The following is a 23,255-nucleotide window of genomic DNA, read 5'->3' on the forward strand; positions in this document are numbered from 1 at the left end:
TTAATGAAAGTAACAACCTATACTTCTTAAATAGTATTTGGTACAAAAAAAATAGTCACAATCTTTCGGACTCTACAATATATGCAACAAAAGCACCGTCTCTGATCAATAAGCTTGAATTTATTACATAAAATAAAATAATGAGCTTTACGAATAAAGCATTCTCGTCGAACTCCATCCTTTCTCTGGAATATGAATCTTTGCAATTGCAATTGATCTCACTTTTCATAACAACTTCCACGAAATTGTCTGCTTTCTCTGGCTAGAAACTTGATTTAACAAATGAATTCATGTAATGATCAAAGATCAAAGATCAGACTTTGGATAAACTTGTATGATTTTTGTCGTCTACAACCAAAGTTGTTGTTTCTCGATCGATGTATGACTTCACACTTCCTGAATTGTCAACTTGATGCGAAAAACTCAACAAAAATATTACAACAAAGATGAAGAAAGAATTTGGCAAAGAAATACGGACAATATTACATTCACAGATGTAAGATCATGCCTAAATTAACTGAAAGGGTAATGTTTCTTTGCATTTACAGTCGCGCAAATTATAAATTTTAATCCATGTAGTTTAGTAATTCCTAATACTTTTTGAGTTTTAATGAGAATACTCAATTTTTAAAAATAACCCCATCTGCTAAGAATAAAGGCTAAACTAATATGAAAGAATTCTGGGGAAAAAAAAATCTTCCTTTCACTATTTAAATTGAGGAAACAAACAAAAACTTAAGGAATTATTTCTTGTGTTTTTTAAGATTTTAAAGAAGGGAAAGGTTTATGTATTACGTTGATAAAAACAAAGTATAATACAATGGTGTTGAATTTAAATAAAAAAATAGATCCTAGCTAGTAAATTGAATAACTTAGTTTAGTTATAGAGAATTAATTTTAGAAACGAAGAATCAGATCTTTTGGCCGAAAACATCCTTAAGCTACGCCAAAATCTATGCAATATCCTTAAGTATCGATGTGGACAAAGGATATGCTTAAAGCTTATCAGAGTGAGTTTATCTACCAAGGCACACTTTAAAAATCAAATAAAATTCACAATTATGTGTGCATGATATCCCACTGTCATACTAAAGATATTCATTGTTTGATCCCTCAAATTTTATTTATAGACTACATATATACATCAACCTATTTGGTATATCAAGTAGTATTTCTTTAGATTGTAATGAGCCACTTGACAACATAATGTTAACACAAACTTAAGCACTTACCTGGAGTGGTTTCGAATGCTAAAATTAGTGGTTTGATGCTTCCTTCTGATTCTTGTTCCTATAGCTCTTCCTTCTCATCAATGTTCAAGAAGACTTCTTAGCATTGTAAGACATGTGAATGTTCCATATGCCAAACTCCATACTTCTCCTTGTCGTGAGGAATAACAAATGCCAAGCAGGACTTATCTTCCTCTTTTGGTAATTGAAAGTGATAAAAAATAATATATTATTGGTTAATGAAAGTAACAACCTAAACTTCTTCTTAAACAGTATTTGGCGCAAAAAAAATAGTCACAATCTTTAGGACTCTACAATATATGCAACAAAAGCACCGTCTCTGATCAATAAGCTTGAATTTATTACATAAAATAAAATAAAATAAAATAATGAGCTTTACGAACAAAGCATTCTCGTCGAACTCCATCCTTTCTCTGGAATATGAATCTTTGCAATTGCAACTGATCTCACTTTTCACAACAACTTCCACGAAATTGTCTGCTTTCTCTGGCTAGAAACTTGATTTAACAAATGAATTCATGTAATTATCAAAGATCAAAGATCAGACTTTGGATAAACTTGTATGATTTCTGTCGTCTACAACCAAAGCTGTTGTTTCTCGATCGACGTATGACTTCACACTTCCTGAATTGTCAACTCGATGCGAAAAACTCAACAAAAATATTACAACAAAGATGAAGAAAGAATTTGGCAAAGAAATACGGACAATGTTACATTCACAGATGTAAGATCATGCCTAAATTAACTGAAAGGGTAATGTTTCTTTGCATTTACAGTCGCGCAAATTATAAATTTTAATTCATGTAGTTTAGTCATTCCTAATACTTTTTGAGTTTTAATGAGAATACTCCATTTTTAAAAATAACCCCATGTGCTAAGAATAAAGGCTAAACTGATATGAAAGAATTCTGGGGAAAAAAAATCTTTCTTTCACTATTTAAATTGAGAAACAAACAAAAACTTAAGAAATTCTTTCTTATGTTTTTTAAGATTTTAAAGAAGGGAAACGTTTATGTATTGCGTTGATAAAAACAAAGTATAATACAATGTGAATTTAAATTAAAAAAAATAGATCCTAGCTAGTAAGTTGAATAACTTAGTCTAGTTATAGAGAATTAATTTTAGAAACGAAGAATCAGATCTTTTGGCCGAAAACATCCTTAAGCTACGCCAAAATCTATGCAATATCCTTAAGTATCGATGTGGACAAAGGATATGCTTAAAGCTTATCAGAGTGAGTTTATCTACCAAGGCACACTTTAAAAATCAAATAAAACCCACAATTATGTGTGCATGACATCCCACTGTCATACTAAAGATATTCATTGTTTGATCCCTCAAATTTTGTTTATAGACTACATATATACATCAACCTATTTGTTATATCAAGTAGTATTTCTTTAGATTGTAATGAGCCACTTGACAACATAATGTTAACACAAACTTAAGCACTTACCTGGAGTGGTTTCGAATGCTAAAATCAGTGGTTTGATGCTTCCTTCTGATTCATGTTCCTATAGCTCTTCCTTCTCAGCAATGTTCAAGAAGACTTCTTAGCATTGTAAGACATGTGAATGTTCCATATGCCAAACTCCATACTTCTCCTTGTCGTGAGGAATAACAAATGTCAAGCAGGACTTATCTTCCTCTTTTGGTGTGACATCTAAGTCAAGTCAAACAAAAAACTTAAGTCAGGAGCATGAGTTTATTAATAGTAGAAAATATCAAGAAAAAAAGGAACTATACGTCTTTTTTAATCTAATTTATGTAAGAGGAGAAATTCAGTTAGTTTTAAAACTGACTGTGAGGAAGGGGAATGGAGGAAGTGGGAGTAGTTGGTGGTTTTTATTGGTTGAAAAATTTTAAAATTTTGAATTTTGAAAAAAAAACGTGTCCTTCACATTTTTGAATAAATTTGAATTTTGAAACTCAAAGAATTTTTAAATAAATTTGAATTTTGAAACTCCAAGAAAGCTGGAGGTTTGTCCAAATTTTTTTATATTTGTCAATTTAATGTTACGTCACTTGTCGTCATAATAGTTCTTTGCCTATCCTATTATATATTAATAGATTCACTGACTTGTCAACTTTACTGTTGTCTTGTATATGTGATTTGATGAAGTCTTGTTTTACATTGTTGTACAAGTGCCAATTGAGTAAATTAAGAAGAATATATCATATAGAATTATGTATAAATGATATTGGGTGAATATGCAATAAAAAAGGAACTATATAGTTCGCAGAATTATCCAATACATTTAGGGTGTGTTTGGCATGAAGGAAAATATTTTTCATGGTTTCATGAAAAATGAGTAGTTTTATCACTTATTTTTCTTGTTTGATTGGCGGGTGAAAAAAAAATCGGAAAATATTTTCTAGTGTTTTGTTAGATAGTAGAAAATATTTTTTATACTACTCTTCTCACCCTCCCCCTCCCCCCCCCCCCCTCCCGTCCCCCTAGTTCCCATGTTTCATGTACTCTCCCCCTCCCTCCAAATACCCAATATTTTCAGGACTCTATTTTCCTTAAAAAATTAATTATTCTTCTAAAAATTTACACAAAAACTTAAAGGAACTAATGTGGTGGTGTACGTTTTTACTACTTAAATAAATAGATACTTAATAAAATAGTTTGAACGCCATCGTTAAAGGAGGGGTCTTGGTGGTGAGCTTATAGTCATATTAGTATTCTTTGAAAATGCTTTTGTGTAGTTTACCAAAAGAAAGGAGGAAAAAAACTAAAAGTAGGAAAATCTAATCACCAAATATATAGTTTTAAAGGAAGACTTGTACACACATCGCTTCATTGCAAAAATTTTATGACTATTAATTGTTTATATACCTTGTAGTTGTCCAATGTCACAAAAAATTCAATATCTTGGGAAAAAATGACAAAGGGGTTAAGCATTAAGGGTGGTTTGGCAGGGCGTATAAGCATAATATTGAATAAGGTGTATTAATAAGAGAAAATACATAAGTTGCCCATCAAACTTGTTCGGAAAAATTATTTATACATCTTAACTTTACGGGCGACCTATGTCCCCCCTATTCTTGTTTGGGGTGAATTTAATACCCCATTGGTAACACATAGTCAGCCTTGTGGTGGGATGTGTAGTACACGCGCGCCACGTGTCAATATCTGCTTTATTTATTTTTTTCACTTATTTAATTATTTTGTTTTGAGGGACTATTTTGTCCTTTCACCCCTATTATGTGAGGGACTGTTTTGTCCTTTCACCAAAAGCCAAATGCAGTTTTCTTCTTCTCTTTTCCTCCCCTCTCCTCGTTCTCTCATATTCAACTTTCTTTTCCAATCCAAAGCTTTTTACACTGCTAAATTATTGATTTTCTCACAGGTTACAACCAATTAAATTTTTATCTACACTCACAGAACAACTTTATTGAAAATCTGAAAAAACAAATCAAACCCCTATGGGTTAGAATTCGAATTTGACAAATTTGTTGTTCATGCTCTTTTCTATGCGATTATACTCTTCTTCAAATTTTTATCTACACTCTAAGAACAACTTTATTGAAAATCTGAAAAAATAATCAAACCCATATGGGTTAGAATTCGGATTTGACAAATTTGTTGTTCATGTTCTTTTCTATGCGATTATACTCTTCTTCAAATAACTGGGAAAACAAATGAAAGAAGCCGTGAATGTAGGTTGTCCATCAAAAAGGTCTTCTAACTTATCACTCCTAACTTTGATTTCCATGTAAGAAAACACTAATTTCTGGAAGATACAGTAGTATCTTGAATGGGAAAAGGAAAATGGTGAGAGGAAGAAGAAAAGGTGGAGAGAGAAAACAAAAAGAGAAAAAAATAAGAAAAGAAGAAGTAAAAGAAAAAGGGACGCACACAGTATTCTTTCCCTCTTACACGCAAGTTTGGGAGAGTGAAGCTACCATTTAGGGTGGTCTTAAATTCACCCCAAATAAGAATAGGGGGGACATAGGTCGCCTGTAAAGTTAAGGTGTGTAAATGATTTTTCCGGACAAGTTTGATGGGTAATTTATGTATTTTCTCTATTAATAATGATGAAATTAGTAATATTTCGATTAACTATACTTGGATTATTTGTTATCGACTATTTGGTTTGGTATAATAAAGATTTTAAAAGGGCAGTTTTACATGCTTATTCATATATTAAAAACTATGGTATTGCTAATGCCATTGTTTGTTGTATATAAAAACAATACTGAATTTGGTGTATAACTAATACAAGTTATGTATAGGGTGAAAAATACTACCAAACTAGAGATTAATAACACCAAAGTCTAATACATCCTTTCGTTCTGTTGCCTAAAGCCATCCGCCGCCACGAGTGATGTCGCCACCCGATGTTGACGGCAACAACCGATGGCAATCAGCAATGTACTGAGCTCCGCCTCATGCTCATGGCACCTTGCGGCGTTACTTGCACGACGCTTCGCCGTTTCGTTGCCAAAAGCCATTAGCCGCCACGAGCGATGTCGCCTCCCGATGTTGCCCACAACAACCGATGGCAATCAGCAATGCACTGAGCTCCGCCCCATGCGCATGGCACCTTGCGGCGCTACTTGCATGACGCTCCGTTGTTCGTTGTCAAAAGCCATCAGCCGCCACGAGCGATGTCGCCTCCCGATGTTGCCCGCAACAACCGATGGCAATCGACATGTACTGAGCTTAGCCCCATGCGCATGGCACCTTGCGGCGCTACTTGCACGACGCTCCGCCGTTCCGTTGCCTAAAGCCATCAGCCGTCACGAGCGATGTCGCCTCCTGATGTTGCCCGCAACAACCATTGGCAATCGACATGTACCAAGCTTAGCCCCGTGCGCATGGCACCTTGCGGCACGACTTGCACCTCTGAGTGTGCGATTTAGTAGTCAATATTATTAGTATAGAATTTCAAATATTTTAGTAGTGGTTAAAATACTACTACTAATTAAGTGATTCAAAATTACCCACTACCTATATTAGTTGATATAACAGATATTCCATTAAATTAATTAAGATATGCGCAATATAATACGGACGTCATGATTATTAATAAAAAAACAAGATGTTGAGGAATAATGATAGTATATAATAAGGACAGGATAAAATGACAAAAACTAACAGTTGGAGGGGTGAGAAGGAAAGGGATGGCACTTGTACTTTTGTATGTGGTGTGGAAAATAGTACTAATACTATGGTGGTGATGTGATAATAAATTTTGGATTACATTATAATTGTTTAATTTTAATGAATATTAAGGACTAATATTAAACAAAGCCACTTTTTTTTCTTCCTAATTTCAATATCTATTTTTCTTGTACTTTTTCTATTTTTTGTAATATATTTTTAATGAGATTTCGTTAGCTGACTTGGCAACTAAAAGCAAATGTATATTGATTTTGTAACGGCATGGGCATAATTGATCCCAAATATGAACGAAGGACAAATTTAAATATTTTCACATAGTTAAGAGTTAAGTTTGAACATTTTTCTTAGGGGTAATGCATAAAATCCTCCCCCACCTAACCATATTACCAATTACACACATTTTCTTTTCGGGGGTCCTATTACCCCCAACTATTTTAAAGTGTAATAAATACCACCCTAAGTGCTGACGTGGCATAGAGAGTGTGCACACTCTCTTAAGGGCAAGTGGAAGTTACAAAAATAATTTTAAAATTGATTAACATGTACAAGTGTCATCTTTTGATTGGACATTACATAATTAATTACATCTAATTAATTAGTCTCTTTTGTCTTCTAAACCTCTTCTCGCACGAACAAGGGGGACATCGTTTCAACAGCGAAATACCAGAGCGAAAATCCAATACAACGTAAAATCAACCCATAAATCAAAAGCAGATATGTTTAATAACAAAAACAGAGCTACAACTAGAGGGAGCAACGAGCATGATTCAGTAAGAACTTACGAACAGTCAAAACGGTCAACAACAATGGAGTTTCACTGGACCAAGGGTTTTCATCGGAGTTTCGTTCTCCGACCAGATCTGATAATATCAAACAAGTATTATATAAAACCCATCAAATTAGGCTTTTGCCTTTTGGCCGGATATGGTAATGAAGTTCTGCAAATAGGAAAATAAGGAAGAAGGAAAAAACAGTGGAAAAAAAATTTAAGTAAGAAATACACATTTTAGGCAGGTGTATTTCACCACTTTGCACGCATCTGGTTGTAGCTTCTTAAGGGGTAAATAATTTTTACTTTAAAATAGTTCAGGGAGGGTAATAGGACCCCCGGAAAAAAATGTGTGTGGTTGATAGTATGATCATAGGTCGGGGATGATTTTATGCATTATCCCTTTTTCTTACAATTATAATATTAACTTAAGATCGTCGTAGTAATCATAAATTTTAAATTCGTATTTATCAGTAAATATAGAAATAGAATGTAAACTCTTTTCGATTTTCTTTTTCTCATTTCATTACTCACAGAATTAATAAAACCAAAGGGCGAACACAATTTCCTTCAAATATGGATGGTCCTACTTCATCATCATCAGATTTCTTCTATTTTGGATCTTGTGATAAATATCTAATCAATGAACTTACATCTTAATTCTCGTATACACGTTTCTTATTCTTACTTGGACTATGAGGTCCACTAGTCTACAACATACTACATGAAAAGGTACCTAGACCCCACCCTCCTCGTATGACATGTGTTTTTGATACATATAAGTACGGGGTGTACAAACCTAATCGGAAAACCGCACCAAATCGAAAAGTCAAATCAAACCGATTAAAAAATCTGATTAGGTTTGGTTAATTTGGTTTGGTATTGAGTTAAAAAACCATTAACCAAACCGACATATAAATATATAAATTTTATATATACTTTTAAATTTTTTTATAGAATTTTCTTTAAAAAATGTATAGAAATATTTACGATTCTCTTATGAGATATATATTTAGTTAATACGAAGTGCTCCATATTTATTAACTTATAATAATGGGTTGTATGATCGCTTTCTTATCAAGTGCCAATAAAATTCGTATTTCTTTTTGTTTTTCTATATTTATATGTCAAGATCTATTAATGCTTATGTTTCAATAATTTCAAATTAAATAGAACATATCATTATATAGATTCACATTTATTTTTATGTTTAATTATTAAATTCGTTTAATCTTGAAAGTGTACATTAATGTAAAATTATTGTTAGACGACTAAACTATAACTATCATGTGTTATTAAGAAAATTCTTCCATAAGAATGTTTTATTAGATCATATATTTGTCATTTTTTTAATTTTTACAAAACATATATTTACTTAACAAAAATTAAACAAAGTAAGATTGAAATAATATTCATATAACAAAAAATACCGAAAACCCGACAAAAAAAAAAGAAGCCATTTATTAATGCAAAAGATTATGGAATACTTACCATAATCTCTAAACGAACCCGATTTACAATATTTTTATGAAGTCTCTAAATATATAAAGTTGATTTGTTTTTTAAATATCAATATCTTAACTCACACAAAAAAAAAAAAATACTATACAATAACACTAGTATAGTAGTATTTTGAATTTCACCCTCCTTTTCATAAAGTCACATAAAATATAATCCAAAACGCAACTTAAGTTCATGGATTTGGCCATTTTGGTAAAGTATGTTCTTGATTAGCTTTTCTCATGAAAAAAATAAATAGGTCTGGGTTAGCTTTGTCAACTTTTTTATTAACATATAATTAAAAATGAGTTTCTTCACAAAGGAAAAAGGAAAATACAGTACAAATAAAGTGTACCCACCACCTGCCCACTGTAATTAAAATTTACTAGTATTAATGAAACTTAGAGACCCACCAATTATAATATGTATACCGTGTATAATTAATGTATAATTTATAATTAGCTATTATATAATTTTTAAAGCGCTACAATTTAGAATCTAGTTACCATACGTAATAGTTGCCTAATAATTATTCGTAACTACTGTTCAATTGGTACCAGCTTGTATCGCTTGTATTCAGACGCGTAATGAATATAACCTGTGTCAACTATAACCTGTATCAACTGTGTTCATTCGCGCAACAGATACAACCTATATCGACCAAGGTGAAATACAAGAGTTTATACAAAGAACGCAACCTATATCGACTATATTCGTTCGCGCATCGAATATAATCAAGGCGAAATACAAAAATACAGAAAAATAGAATGCTCTCATTACGGGTTAATGTATTTGAATTAATCATATATTCATTCCTGCGCATATAGATACCTATTTATAGTGGTTTATTCTTGTATAAATAATAGCCTGAAGCTATAGTTTAAGAGAAACGACAAGATCATCAAAAAAGGGAGGCACTCAAGCTTTACTATGCGATTGGTAGGAAAGATTTTAGAGTCTTCGATTTCAAAGAAGAAGTTGAGGCAAGAGCTATACCTTCCGGAACCGGAGCAATAACTGCTATAGAGTAAGGATATGCGCAGAGTCGGACTCATGACCTATGCTTACTAAGCGAGCGCTCTAACCAACTAGCTACGAGAGCTTGTTGTTCTTTTGTTTCAGTTCAAAAAAATTGATCTTTTCTTTCAATATAACATATGAATTTGCTATATAATTAAAATATAGCTGCAAATAATAATTTTCTAAAAGTATAACTACGAATAATAAATATAATATATATGTTTGTTGTGTCACATACTCTTTTTAAAATTCAAGTCTAATTAGTCGGACCAATGCGTTTCGGACTAATAGCATGTTTGGCCAAACTTCTAAAATCAGCTTATTTTGAGAAGTACTTTTCTTAAAAGTACTTTTTAAAAAAGTGCTTTTAATGAGAAACAGTTTGTGTTTGGCTAATTAATTTGAAAAACACTTTTGAGCAGTAATTAATGTTTGGCCAACCACCAAAAGATGTGGTGCAGTGGATGAGACTGTTCTTCCTTTAACTAGAGGTCTCAAGTTCAGGTCCTGTGTATGAAAAAATCCTTGGTATGGAGCGCTTAACCCCGAATAGGGCCTTACGCGGTGCGAATCCGGATATAGTCGGGCTCCAATGCAGGTATCGGACACCGGATGGGAAACCAAAAAAAATAAAAATTGGCCAAGCTTTTGAAAACTGCTTGTAAGTGTATCTTTCTCAAAAGTGCTTCTCAGAAAAGTACTTTTGGAAAGAAGCTACTTTTTTCTGCTTCTGCTTCTCCTCAAAAATACTTTTTTTCCTTCGTAAAGCTTGGTCAAATACCTTAAGTTTTTGCCAAAAAAAAGCTTGGCCAAACAGGCTATAAGTGAATAAGAAGAAAAAAAAAAATCTTTATTTTTGTTTGTATTTTCTAAATAAAAAAGTGGGTCCTACATGAACAATTAATTTCAGCCGCCTGCTTTGTCGTCTCTCTCTCATTTTTTCTTCCACCCTTGTTGTCCCTTTCTTCTTGACTCTTTTTTCTCTCTCTTCTCTTTGTCTTTTTCTCCTCTTCATATCCATCTCTTAATGCTTTAAATTTCACTTTCTTCTTTTAATTCTCTCCCCCCCAATTCTTCTTCTTCTTCACTTTTAGCAGCTCCCCTTTGTCTTACTACTGCTATATTTCTTGTTTCAGATAACTGTCTTTTCTTCTTTCTTTCTGAAAACCCCAAAAAACTAGGAATAAAAATCACTATTTTTTTTGCATACCTTTTATCACATATTCAGTCAAAAGTATAGTATGAAAGCTAAAAAACTGATCTTTTTCAAGATCAGTGGACCTTTCTTTTGAATTTTGTCCCAAGATTTGATTTTTTTTTTTGTTGAGCAAATAGTCATGGCTGGCAGTAATGAAATTAATGCTAATGAATCTAAGGTACCCCTTTTGATCATTTTGTTTTTTGGTATTAATTTGTTTTTTTTTTTGCTAATTATGGGATCATTTTGCTTGTTAATTCATGGTTTTTTAGTCTATTTTAGGGGTTTGACTTTAGGTGTTGTAAGAAAGATTTAGTTTTTTTAGGACCCAAAATCTGATTAAGGGCAAAAATTAATCCTTTTTTGCAATTAATTATAGGATTTGAGCTCTGCTTATGTATTTGCTTTGTCATAATCTAATATATGGGGTTTGACTTTTTGGTGTCTAAAATAACTTGATTTTTTTTTTTTTGAGAACTCAATTTATGATATAGGACAAAGGATGAATCTTTACTATTAATTTTAGGATTTGAGCTATTTATGTTTGTGATTCCTCATGCTTTGCTTGATTTTTCTCATAGTTTCATTACCTACTATAGGGGCTGTTTTATGTAGGTAAAAATATTAGAGTTTATAGAGAAACCAAACTCTGAGTTTGGAACAATGGATGAATCTTTACCTCTAATTTTATGATAAGATCTCTCCTAATATATATATATGATTTGTCATACTAGTATTTCTTTGCCTATACTGATTCAACCTCCTTCCTGAGTCGAGTTTCTATCGGAAACGGTCTCTTTACCTCCCAAGAGTAAGGGTAAGGTCTGCGTACACACTATCCTCCCAAGACCCTAGGACTCCGCGGGGTTTGTTGTTGTTGTTGTTGTTTGATTTAGCCTCCTTGTGAAATCACCTTTTGCTTTTGTGTTGCTGTTTTGGGGTTGTTTCTTTCTTTTCCATTTACTACTTTCTTTTTTCTGGTTGTGCAAAAAATCTACAGATTCTTCCCTTTGTTGGAAATAACTATATTTGGATTATCATAAGATGCATTTGGCTATTATCAATTTGCTTCAAGTGGCATGAGGAGGTGGCTATTAGTTTCTTGAATCAGTAAACTTCTATAATAACTTTGCATTTTATTCCTTTTGGCAGAGGGTGGTTCCACTTAATACATGGATCCTTATATCCAATTTCAAGCTTTCTTACAACATGCTTCGTCGGCCTGATGGCACGTTTGACCGTGATTTAGCTGAGTTCCTAGATCGGAAGGTCCCTACAAACTCGATTCCAGTGGATGGGGTTTATTCTTTTGATGTATTTGATCGGGTGACAAGCCTTCTTAATCGAGTCTATCGATCTGCTCCTGAGAATGAGGCTGATTGGGGTAAAGTAGAACTCGAGAAACCTTTGAGCACCACCGAAATCGTTCCCGTTATAATATATTTCCATGGCGGGAGTTTTACTCATTCCTCGGCCAATAGTGCTATTTACGATACGTTTTGTCGTCGCCTTGTGAAGATTTGCAAGGCAGCTGTTGTTTCTGTGAACTATCGACGATCGCCAGAACATCGATATCCATGTGCGTACGATGATGGATGGGCTGCACTAAAATGGGTCCAATCAAGAACATGGCTTCAAAGCGGGAAGGACTCGAAAGTTCACGTCTACTTAGCTGGTGATAGTTCTGGTGGTAATATCGCTCACCACGTTGCAGTAAGGGCTGCTGACTCAGGTGTCGAAGTATTAGGTAATATCCATCTTCATCCGATGTTTGGTGGGCAAAAGAGGACAGAATCCGAGAAAAGATTGGACGGGAAATACTTTGTAACGGTTCAAGACAGGGATTGGTACTGGAGAGCATATCTACCAGAAGGGGAAGATAGAGATCATCCAGCTTGTAATATATTTGGCCCGAGGAGTAGTAGTCTTGAAGGACTAAAGTTTCCAAAGAGTTTAGTCGTCGTAGCTGGTTTGGATCTTAGTCAAGATTGGCAATTGGCATACGTCGAAGGTTTGGAAAAATCCGGGCACGAGGTAAAGCTCCTATTTCTAGAACAGGCAACAATCGGTTTTTACTTCTTGCCTAATAACGATCATTTTCCTTGCCTAATGGAGGAGATAACGAGCTTCATCCATCCAAACTGTTAATAGATTTTAGTTAACTTCAGCTATACATAACAGAAGCTTGACATCTCACTCGGGTTTTTTTTTCCGTTCTCTGTAGTGAATAGGTTGGTGTGTAGTTATATGATCTAGAATTACTTCACTCTTACTCGTCAGCATTTTACGTGTGGTAATACGAGTGTCTTTCTCCATCTGACAATCACTGGTTTGATCTTCTTGATATGAAGTCGCCCTAACGTGTTATCTGAGGGAATTGTAATTTCTGGAAATTGGCAGAAGCATCTTGTTCTGAGCTTTACCTTTGGGAGTTTATCTACCTTTGAGAGGAATAATATATCAGAATATGATGCTGTTGTTTACTTACTTGATTTGTATGTTGTGCTTAAGAAATATATATAAAGATTTTGTTTGTTCATTTTCTTCCAAGAACTGAACTTTGCTTTTCTGATATTATTGTCTCTTCTGTTGAGCCGACGGTCTCCCGGAAACATCCTCTCTACCCTTCCGGGGTAGGGGTAAGGTTTGCGTACATTATACCCTCCCCAGAACCCACTAGTGGGATTTTATTGGGTATGTTGTTGTTGTAACTGAACTCTACTTTGTTTGCATTCTGCTTTTCTTTCTTTCCCCCTAGTTATCAACTTATATTTTGATGGCAAAATACATCGACAGCCCCTTAAAGGTATCCTCACTTTTCACTTCGACACTCCATCTTAAGTTCGTTCTATTTGAGTGAAAAGTGGGGACAACTTTAAGGGGTTGTCGATAGGGGTGGGCATAGTTTGGGCAAACCCGAAATCCAAACCGAAATTCGAATTTTTTGGACTTGGTTTGGATTTTCGGATTACGGATCAGATTTTGGATTTAATTTTTGAAATTTTTGGATTTCGGATTGAATATTGGATTTGGTACTTCGAATTTTTGGATATCCGAAAATCCAAAATTCTTATACGTTGTATTTTGTCCATATCCATATGTCAATAGTAATAAGTTCAATACCCTAACCATTAGATATTATCTCATGTATTCAATAATAATTACTATGTTGCTGTGAAAATACTTTCTATTTGGACATGGTTTTACTATTTCTACTTCTTATCGGCCGTGTTAATCATGTCCCTATTTTACTTTTTTTTATAATAATTTCATTACTTAAATACTTCATTTGATTATTGCGTTGAGAATGAGAAATTTTTCAGGCAATTTAACATGAGTACGTCATTTGGATATTCATTTTTGTAAAAAGAAGAAACATCTCAACTTATAAGTTCAAAACCGAAAATCCGAAATATCCAAATCGATGAATCCGAAACCAAAATTAAAAAATTCGATCCAATCCGAACTTATTTGGATTGGATTTGGATTATCATTTCTTCAATCCGAAGACCGAAAATCCAAACCGAAATTTTCATATGAATCCGAACTGCCCGAATATCCGCTCCTAGTTGTTGATGTATTTTGCCTATTTTGGTCGATGTATTTTGCCTATTTTGATCTTCCTACTCTCCCTTTAAGGGGTTGAGAAGAGATTTTATCAACTGCTAACTGTTAAGATGATGTTGGTTGGATGTTACTTATAAAATTTATGCAAGTATTTTCTAGACCACTAATTTAACAAAAAAATATAATTTTATTAATGAGTTTTTGAGAGTAATTCTATTTGCTCCCTTGATTCTTCCTCCGGATTGTTCTTCGTGATTTTGAGGGTTGGAGGATTTTGAGGGTTGGATTAGCGTATTTCTCAAATATAGAATGATAGGGACAATGGCGAAGCCAGAATTGAACACCCTTTGCCAATGGGCTATGTAAAGTACTACTAATTCGCCCTATACACATTATAATTTTTCGGCACCTCTGGCCAAACATAGCTTCGCCCCTGTATGCGGACCTCCCTGGGATGTATTTGATCCCCATAAAAGTCGTGCACTATTTGGATCTTGTTCTTGAAGTATTTGATTATCAAGAAGCGTCCGGCCACACTCCGAGTTTATCTTGAGGAAGAACAATTAAACGTTTGGTCCCTTTATTACATGATTGGTCCATTTATTACACGTTTCATCTTGTGATTCTTCCTCTGGATTGTTCTTCGCCCTTCATTACACGTTTGGTCCATTTATATCCTTATCGTCAACAAATGTCTCGTATTAGCCTTTGCTATTAACATGCTCCAACGTTAAACAGGTAATCGTCACGTGTCCAAATTCTTCGAGAAAAAAAAATTCAAATTCACACCTAAACTTTTGACTATGCCTTAAAAATACCTTCACTTTAGAGCTCCATTACGAGTCAAAAGCAAGAACAAAATTTTTTCTTAACGCCAGAGACAATATTAGACAAAAAATTTAACTAAGGACAAAATTTCCCTAATTTTTGATCATTTTTTTCTTTTCCTTTATTCATAGAAAATAAGACTTTAGAAATTTTGGTGCTAACTACTTTTCCATAGGTCTAACAATCCTCGTTAAAACCAAATAAGGCAGTCAATACAAAACAGTGGCATATTGATTGGACATCTTTTTTTAATGGAAAGTCCAAGAATCAATGTCTACATCTTCCACTCTTTTATATATCATCCACAAAAGTTGTCTCCAAAATTCAATTTAAGCAACTGAGTGGATTTATTACTGTGATGGACAATGATTTTTTTGGGCTTTTTTCATTTTTAGCCCGCGCTAAAAATTATTCATATTCGTTAGTCGAAAAAAGTGTATAAAATTTGTTAATTTTTGTATATGATATACAGAATGTATACATAATATACAAAAATATATAAATATATATATTTTTCGGCTATTATCTTAAACGACCGAACATGTATATAATGTCATTTTCTCTCTTTTTTTATTTTATTTTTTTTATTTTTACTTTTTTCCTAAAAGACTTCATTTTGGTATCCCACTATGGATTTTAAGTTCCTTATCGTGTAGCTTAAAGGTGACAGCCAACAATTGGGTTTCCCTTTATTCTGCAAAAATGTTAAAATAAGTCACATGTCAAAATGTTACCTCGCTTAATATATAAGTTATCGGATACTTGTACTAGTGGACATGGACAAGGCATTCAATCCAATAGTTGAATTATACACAAGTTCATATATTAGTTTTTAACTTATACATTAATATAAAACGGTAAAGTTATCTCTGTGTGACCTATATGTCACGAGTTCGAATTGTGGAATCAGCAATTGATGCTTGCATGAGGGTAGACTGCCTACATCACACCCCTTGGAGTGTGGCCCTTCCCTGAATCTTGTATAAATGCGAGATGCTTCGTGCATCGGGCTGTCCTTTTTCTGCTTTACTTTAATAGTATAAAACCCACAAGGATTGTGGAAGAATGATAAATATACTTCAGTCTTAACCAGGAGTCTGTTGTTCGAGCTTTGAGTATGTGGTTTACTTTTGTTAGAGAGCACTTTATACCATAAACTTTTTAACGCGAATCAAAATTAGTCGAACTCAAATAGGGACATCAAATCAGAGGCGTATCCAAGTTGAGGGATATGGGTTCACGTGAACCCGTACTCCTCTCCCTAAACCATGTATAAAAATATTATATTTCTTTAAAATTACTTAAATATATGTGCGTGAACCCATGCTCAAAGACTATTATGGTGCAATTATTATTGGCCATACCTCTATAAATGAAATTGGCAGTTCAAATCCCACTCTGAATGGTCTTTGTTTCGGCACGCAGTATAGATATATATGTGAAAATAACTAAAATTTCAAAAAGAATATAATTTTGAACCTATAATTTTAAAAGTGTAGTGGGCCATGGTAAGAGACTAAAGTTAAACCAGTCAAAGATAAATTCTAGATTCGTTCACAATAGTGCACCCATCATCTTGAAATCCCGGATCTGCCTCTGCATCAAATACTAGATGGAAAATAGAAAAATTGGTGTAACTAAGGCTCTGTTTGTCTATATATTTTTTTCTCCTTTTTTCAAAAAAATAAAAATAAATTCAAAGATGTGTTTGCCCATGAAATTTTATATAAGTTTTTGAAAAAAATTCGAAAATGAGTTTTTCAAAGTCAAAATTTTCAGAATTTTTTTCCCCACTCACAAAACTGCAATATTTTTTCAAAGTGAAATGCATATCCAAACATAATTTCAAAATTTCAGCTTAACTCCAAACACTACTTTTTTTTTTTCAAAAATTACAATGTTTATGTCCAAACACCTACTAAGGGCCCGTTTGGCCATAAGATTTTTTTTAATTTTTTCGAAAAAAAAATCACTTTTTTCGAAAAAAATTACTTTTTCGGAATCAGTGTTTGTCCATGAAAATTTCAATTTCACTTGAAGTTGAATGCCAAAACTTTTCGAAAATTTAAAAAACTCCAAAAGGTTATTTTTTAAAATTTTCACTCCAAATACAACTCTAATTTTCTAATACTATTTTTACTTTCAAAAAACTCACTTTTTCTTTTAGAATTTTATAATTCTTATGTCCAAACGCCCACTAAGTGGACCATAAAGAGGAATCCCAATTGTCACAATCCTCTACCCAAAAGGCCAATGCCAAAACTCTGTCCTCCCAAGAAAATTAAAGAGAGATCTCAAAAGAATGATTGGACATAGAGAGTGAGTACGAATCATCATTATCATTTTATAGACATAATTGTCAATTGGTAATCATTGTATCTGATTTGATATATACTTCTTTGTCAGCTCTTGGGGGAGTCTTCTTTTGGAATTTGGGATAGTAGAAATTAAAAGATAGATAAAGACATCAAATATAAGGATTACTTACCTCCTATAGCAAAAGGTTGATATTTTGTTTATTTTAAATAAATACCATTTTAAAAATTATATTCCATAGCTACCTTTTGATTTTTTATAGCCAAATATCTATTTATGGTCACCTCCTACCCTTAAGCTATGAAATAAGCTTTGTATTATTTTTCTCTATTATATCCCCTCAAATTTCTCCTATCCCCTACCCCATATCTATTCTCCCTCCCTCTCTCTACTTTTCGATGTCTTCTCCTCCGCCGGATCAAGGCTGAAGATGAAGGCACTGGACTTCGACTTCTGTTGCTTCAACTTTTGATAAGCGAGGGAGAACACGACTTCTCCTCCGAAGATGGAGAAGAATCCATCAATGGAGGCAGTCTATTAGAGCGGCTTCTAAGTTTCTTCTTCTCCCCTTCATCACATGCTTTGTCTTCAATCCAGTAATTACGTGATAATCGTCGGCAACCGGAGGCAACGGTGACGGCGAGCGAGGAATGGATATTAATGCTGCTTCAACGAGACGACATTAGGGTTGTTCTTGAACAAAGACGACGGAGTTGGAGGCTGAGCTATATTTTAATGTATTTCAATGTATCTCGTTGTATTTCATTGTATTCATTGTCTTTTTTTTCATTATATTTCAATGTATCCCGCTGTATTTTATGTATTTCATTGTATTCACTGTCTCGCTATATTCCATGAATGCATTCATATGTTTTTTTAATTAATATAATTTATGTATTCGGATGTATTATATAATTTCTCTGAAGATTGCTATATTTTTGGGGTATTTTTCGGTTGAGAATCTTTTTTATAACTGAAAATACAAAATTTGTGTGTTATAATTGAGTTTGTTGAGTTATATTATGAGTCTATTATGTCAATTGATTCACTTTTCGTTTAAAAACAGTGTAATCCCCTGTTTCACGCTGTGAATACAGTCGAATACAATAATCTGTCCAGCTATAATCCCATATTTCACGCCATGAATACAGTCGAATACACTCGAATACAAAAATCTGCCTAACTCTAATCCCCTGTTTCACGCCTAGAAATGCTACTGTATTCATGAATACAGTAGCTTAAATACATCGAATACACTCTAAAAAATCTGAAAATATAGCTATAGGAAGTAATATAGTAAATGGTAGCTACAATTAACTAATAACCACTAAAACATAGTGGTTTCCGAAAGTTTCTCATAAATGACCTTATTGTATTTACTCGACTTGGTACTTCATTTAGCAATGCTTTGTTGCTTGCTATGAGGTTACTTACTTATCCAAACATTATAGTCGTTCTCAAAATAATAATCGAAAAATATATAATTTTTTATATATTTTTCTGTGTATATAAACATTTATGTATGTTATATACAAAAATATAAAAAAAAAATTATATATTTTTACGGCTACTAGATATACATAATTTCTACCGTATGCTAAAAGTAATAGTTGCACTTACTTATATGCTAGTGTTCGAAAGGATTTGTGCACATTTTAATTATTCTATTATACGCTTTCTGTCTCATATTAACAGTCATGGTTACTAAAAATAGTTGTCTTAAATTATTTGTCAGTTTAGAAGTTCAAGACAATTTTTTTCTTTCCCTTTTTTACCCTTAGTAATAATTGTTCTTGAAAATGGAGATAATGATAACACATAAATAGAATAAATATTCAATGAAGATAGATTATATCTTAAGACATAAATAAGGGTAGAATAGTCCAATCTCTTTCCTAATTAATATTTCTTAAATGACGTATAAAATAAAAATACGACACATAATATGAGACAGAGGGAGTATGATAGTACTTGTTATTTTTCATCGTCACACGTATTGACTTACTACTTCGTTCACTAAAACTTAAACATATGGAAAGAAATCATTCATCCTTTTTTTGTGTTTGTTTGAATTTAAACCTTTAATTTGCCTCCTAAGAATATGAGTTCTGAAATATCTAACGCAATTCTTTGTACCATATCAATGTGATGTTTTACTTACAAATTAACATTTTGAATGTTATTTTATTATTTTATTTCACTACTATTGGTATAATACATAAATCAAAATAAAATTCTAAATTTTATTAAGTTGAACACCGACATATAATTAAAACGAAAAAAATCTGTATATACTCGAGGAGGATGACGAGGTTAGGATTGCATAAGATTTGCTAAACCTAAAGAATTCATGTACGTACAATTATTTGTTTTTTTTTTTTTTTGTTTTGTTTTGTTATGAGGATTAGCAGCTGGATGCATGTTTTATAAATATGGAATAAAATAAATGTGGATAACTTGGAGGAGACAAGGTTAGGACCTTGTCATCAAATGAGAGTTTTCTTCATGTTCAATAATAATAATAATGAGATGGATAGAATCCCTTAATCAAAAGAGAAAATGAACTTTTATAGCCCCTCAAATTTTTAATAGACCATATTTTTTCTTATTGACACGAATTGTCTTTCCGACACAAACATATTATATCTAATAGACCGAAATGTCTATTTTGTATATTGACAGTCTACTTTGTATATATTTTATATAGTGACAGTCTATTTAGTATATTTTTTGTATAGTGACACTCTATTGTATATAAATTATACAGTGACAGTGTATTTTGTATATTTTTTGTATAGTGACATTCTATTTTGTAAATATTTTGTATAGTGACAGTCTATTGTATATTTTTTGTATAGTGGCAATCTATTTTGTATAGTGACAGTCTATTGCATATAAATTGTATAATGAAAATCTATTTAGTATATTTCTTGTATAGTGACAGTCTATTTTGTATATATTTTGTATAGTGACAGTGTATTTAATATATTTTTTTGTATAGTGACATTCTATTTTATATAGTAACAGTCTATTGTATTATTTTGTATAGTGACAGTCTTTTAAATTATACATCGACAGGTTATTTGTATATATTTTGTATACTGACAGTCTATTGTATATTTTGTGTATAGTGATAATTTATTTTGTATAGTGCAGTCTATTGTGTATAGTGACAGTCTATTTTATATATATTTTGTATAGTGACAGTCTATTGTATATAAATTGTATAGTGACAGTCTATTTAGTATATATTACAGTCTATTTTTTTATATATATTTTGTATAGTGACAGTTTATTTAGTATATTTTGTATAGTGACAGTCTATTTTGTATATATTTCGATAGTGTATATACAAACTTAATTGAAAAGTAAAGTTTGGTCAAAGCCAATATGCCATCATTACCACATTTTCGTATAAAATGAATGAAATTTACGCTTATAGGGGAAAAAAGTGCAAGGATATTATAGCTTGGAAAGGCCAATGGAGAAGGAGAATGTTTAGGAAATAATTGATTGCACTTTATATTGATTTTCTTTCTATTACCCTAAATAAGAATAGTCTCTTATTTTTGGGTATTTGGCTTAATTAGAGGCTGCACTATTATGGAATATTTAGATTCAGTTTCCTAATTTGTAGGAAATCTACCGCATTTGAGTAAATTTAAGCTAGCCATTATAATTTGTTTGGGGCTATAAATTATATGGCTTAATTCATGGCTAGAGAATGATAATTGTTTTCACCGGCCGGCTACAAATGAAATATGCTCTAATCAAAAGTCCTACATTTTCCTCTTACGTGATGCAAAAAACGGAACAAACAGATTATAAAACGGATACCGAACACCGGATAAAAAAATAGCAATAATATTTGGGAGTTATTGTTTTAAACTCCCCACCACCAACCATTATATATAGACAATAGATTTTGTCCTTATATAGCTTGAGAGCATCTTATATTACCTTCTTTTTGCTTTTGACCGTTTGGATATTATCTATTTCTTACTAGGGTACATGTATTTTATCTCCAAATGATGAAATACATTTTGGAATTAACAAAGAACATAAAGACTATAAGTCTATAATAATATATCAAAATAAATGTGAGTTGTTCTATAAGATATTTTTTTGTGTTTAACCATGCGTTTGATATGGAGGAAAATATGTTTAGAATTTTATTTTTTCATGTTTAATTGACTTAAATGATTGGATACATTTTTTCAGTGGGTTCGGATTAATTTTTTATTTATTTTTTTAAATTTTTGGTTTTGCTTTGCTTCTGGTTTTCGAATATAGATTGCTAACAAGCTTAAGGAACTTTTTTTTCTTTTTTATATTCAACTTATATTCTGTTTGTGGGAGATTAAATTCTAGTGATTTTTATACTTATTCTGGAGAGTAAAATCTTCGGATTTTCTACTCCTTGATTGAGATTAAAGTCTTTGTGACTTTCTACTCAATTACGAGATTAAAATGTTTGTAATTTTCTACTCGTTTTGTATTCGGTTTAAAGATATAAAATCTTCACCGTGTTATTTAATCGCTTTTTATTAAAGTTTATTCGGTTCGAAGATTTAAAAACTTTACCATTAATTAATTTTTTGTTTCTGTTTTGTGAGTAACAGAAATGACAGAAACAGTAACCCCCGTGGTTGGCTCAACGAGCAATGTTGCTTCTTCCAATTGTTTTGTGCCAGCACCGACTTCGGCGAAAAAGCCCAGAAAATTTTTCGGGATTGACTTCAGTCGTTGGCGATAAAAGATGTTCTTATATTTGATTATTTTGAGTCTACAGAAGTTCATCAAGGAGGACGTTCCGTTTCTACCGGAATCAACTCCTAAGAATGAACGTTTTATTGTGACTGATACATGGAAGCACTCAGATTTTCCCCAATTTTCATCCCAATTCTCTAATCAAATGATGGATTCCATGATATATTCATGTATTTTAGCCTAAACCGAGTTAGAATCACTTACCCCGATGAATTTCTTGAAAAACCTTCAAAAAATCGCCAAAACCCAAGCTCTCTAGGTCAAAATATGAAAATAAAACCCTGAATCTCGTATTTATAGTGCACCTCTGGATTCAAATCTCGCTGACCGCCAAAAACCACCGTCGCCGCTCCGCTGTCCGCGGAATTTTCACCGCGGCCGCGAACGCCTCCAGTTCCTGCGGTCGCGTCCCTTCTTCCGCTGTCCGCGCCAGCCTTCACCGCTGACCGTGAAAATACTGCCGCCCCCGCGAAGTCCCTCCGCCGACCGCGAAATCCCAGCGCGGCCCACACTCCCAACTGTAGAGACCAACATCAGCAACACCAGCAGTTGTTTTCAACAGCTATACCCATCCGATAACTACTTGAAACACACCCGAGGCCCTCGGGACCTCAACCAATCCCACCAACACGTCCCATGACATCATTCAAACTTAATCGAATATACAAATCACTCAAAAAACACCAAACATCGAATCAAATCTCGGATTCAAGCCTAAGAACTCCAAACTCTTAAGTTCCACAAATGACTCCGAAATCAATCAAACCTTGTCCGAATATTCTCAAATTTTGCACACAAGTCACAAATGACCCTACGAACCTACTGCAACTTCCGAAAGTTTTATTTCGAGGTCGTTTACACATAAGTCAACATCCGGTTGGCTTTTTCCAACTCAAGCTTCTA

The 23,255-nt window shown here is 33.0% G+C and overlaps 1 protein-coding gene across 1 annotated transcript; it reads left to right on the forward strand.

Moving 5' to 3' along the window:
• Positions 1-10,626: 10,626 nt before the first annotated feature.
• On the forward strand, positions 10,627-13,415 carry LOC109213189 (gibberellin receptor GID1B-like). The gene is made up of 2 exons (XM_019376950.1): positions 10,627-11,049; positions 12,024-13,415. Exons 1-2 carry the CDS (start codon positions 11,011-11,013, stop codon positions 13,017-13,019), a joined length of 1,035 nt encoding a protein of 344 aa, XP_019232495.1. The 5' UTR covers positions 10,627-11,010; the 3' UTR covers positions 13,020-13,415.
• Positions 13,416-23,255: the final 9,840 nt, after the last annotated feature.

The sequence above is a fragment of the Nicotiana attenuata genome, unplaced genomic scaffold (genome assembly GCF_001879085.1).
Source record: "Nicotiana attenuata strain UT unplaced genomic scaffold, NIATTr2, whole genome shotgun sequence".
NCBI classification, from domain to species: Eukaryota; Viridiplantae; Streptophyta; class Magnoliopsida; order Solanales; family Solanaceae; genus Nicotiana; species Nicotiana attenuata.